Below are 1311 nucleotides of genomic sequence, written 5' to 3' on the forward strand. Positions count from 1 at the left end.
TAGTGGCTGAAGAAGAGCGCGTCAGGCTTGCTGAAGTACTCAAAGCAAAAAAAATTGTTCCTAAGTTACTTTCACGTTTAGAAGAAGCCCAGATGAAACTTGAGAATTACTTGAGAGAGATGTTTCCGGTCGGAGAACACGTTGGCACTTCCGCCACCCCTAGTAGAGAAGGAAGCCAAATTCTCAGGAAGAATCTTGAAGACGCTATTGTAAAACTCGAGCAAGTCAACATGAAAATTGTCGGAGCAAAAAAAATCCTCACGGCTCTAGAACGCATGAAAGCTGAAGCTTTAAAAGTGAAAAAGGGAAGCAATGAACTGCATCTTTTCGAACGCGCTGATCACGCTGCCAATGAAGCTGTCAGTCATCTGAAGAACATTGATAAGTACGAATCAGAAATGAACAAAGCCGCTGAAAAAGCCATAACCGTTAAGATCGAAGAAATCATTTTCCTCACCGTAGTCGACGAAATCAAGCAACTCGAAAACAATCAGAATCCTAAAAAAATTCAAGACCTTGAAGCTGATCTACAAAAAAAAGTCGACAAAGCTATCAAAAAAACCGAATCGAATGAAGAAACGTATCGCGGTGTTGCCGAACGCTATTGGCAATTTCTTGACGATGTTATTAAAAAAGAAGAAGAATTATATCGTAAAAGTGCTGAGATATACAAGAGCTCTGCTAGTGAAGCCTCAAGTTGGTACAATTTGTACAGACGTAAGGTCAAACGAGCCAAGAAAGTTGGGAGATTTGTTCGAGCCAAACAAGACGCTCGAATCAAGAAAGTCAATCACTTAGTTCAAGAGCCCATGGCTGCTCAAGACGGTGAAAGACCTCAGCTCAGCTCAAATTTCGGAGCCGTTCTACCCGAGAAATCCACTTATGCTTCCCAGGATCTCATAGCCGCTCATGCCACCCCTATGATTCATCTTGATACTGACAGTCATGTCATTCCAGCACCTGAAGAGCTGGACTTGACTTCGAGCCTTCCCAACCTTCCAAACGTAAGGATGAAATTCGAAAGAAAAAGACAATCAGACCATTTGGACGACAATCGTGAAGGTGGTGTGCAAAACCGTCAACGCACTGATGCTGATCCGCAAGGTCTGTAAGAAATACCCCTTCTGATGAGAACTATAACCAAATCTTGTCAAACGCGTTGACAAAGCGGTGCGCCTCTCCGCTTCGAGATACCTTATGATATGATTCTGAGACGTTTGGTGTAATTAAATGAAGGCAAGCCTGTTGAAGTTTATGTCGTTTATTCGGTTTGTTAGCAAGCTAAATGTCCATGTGCGCTGGAGCTCGTTG

General features: G+C 42.9%; 1 protein-coding gene across 1 annotated transcript; it reads left to right on the forward strand.

Moving 5' to 3' along the window:
* Nucleotides 1-92: 92 nt before the first annotated feature.
* On the forward strand, nt 93-1112 carry PHALS_09511 (uncharacterized protein; the record flags this gene model as incomplete). The annotated part of the gene is made up of 1 exon (XM_024723637.1): nt 93-1112. The coding sequence occupies one exon, from the start codon at nt 93-95 to the stop codon at nt 1110-1112; it is 1020 nt and encodes a 339-aa protein (XP_024571758.1).
* Between the last annotated feature and the right edge of the window lie 199 nt (nt 1113-1311).

Source organism: Plasmopara halstedii, assembly GCF_900000015.1.
Source record: "Plasmopara halstedii genome assembly, contig: Scaffold_42, whole genome shotgun sequence".
In the NCBI taxonomy this organism is placed as follows: domain Eukaryota; phylum Oomycota; class Peronosporomycetes; order Peronosporales; family Peronosporaceae; genus Plasmopara; species Plasmopara halstedii.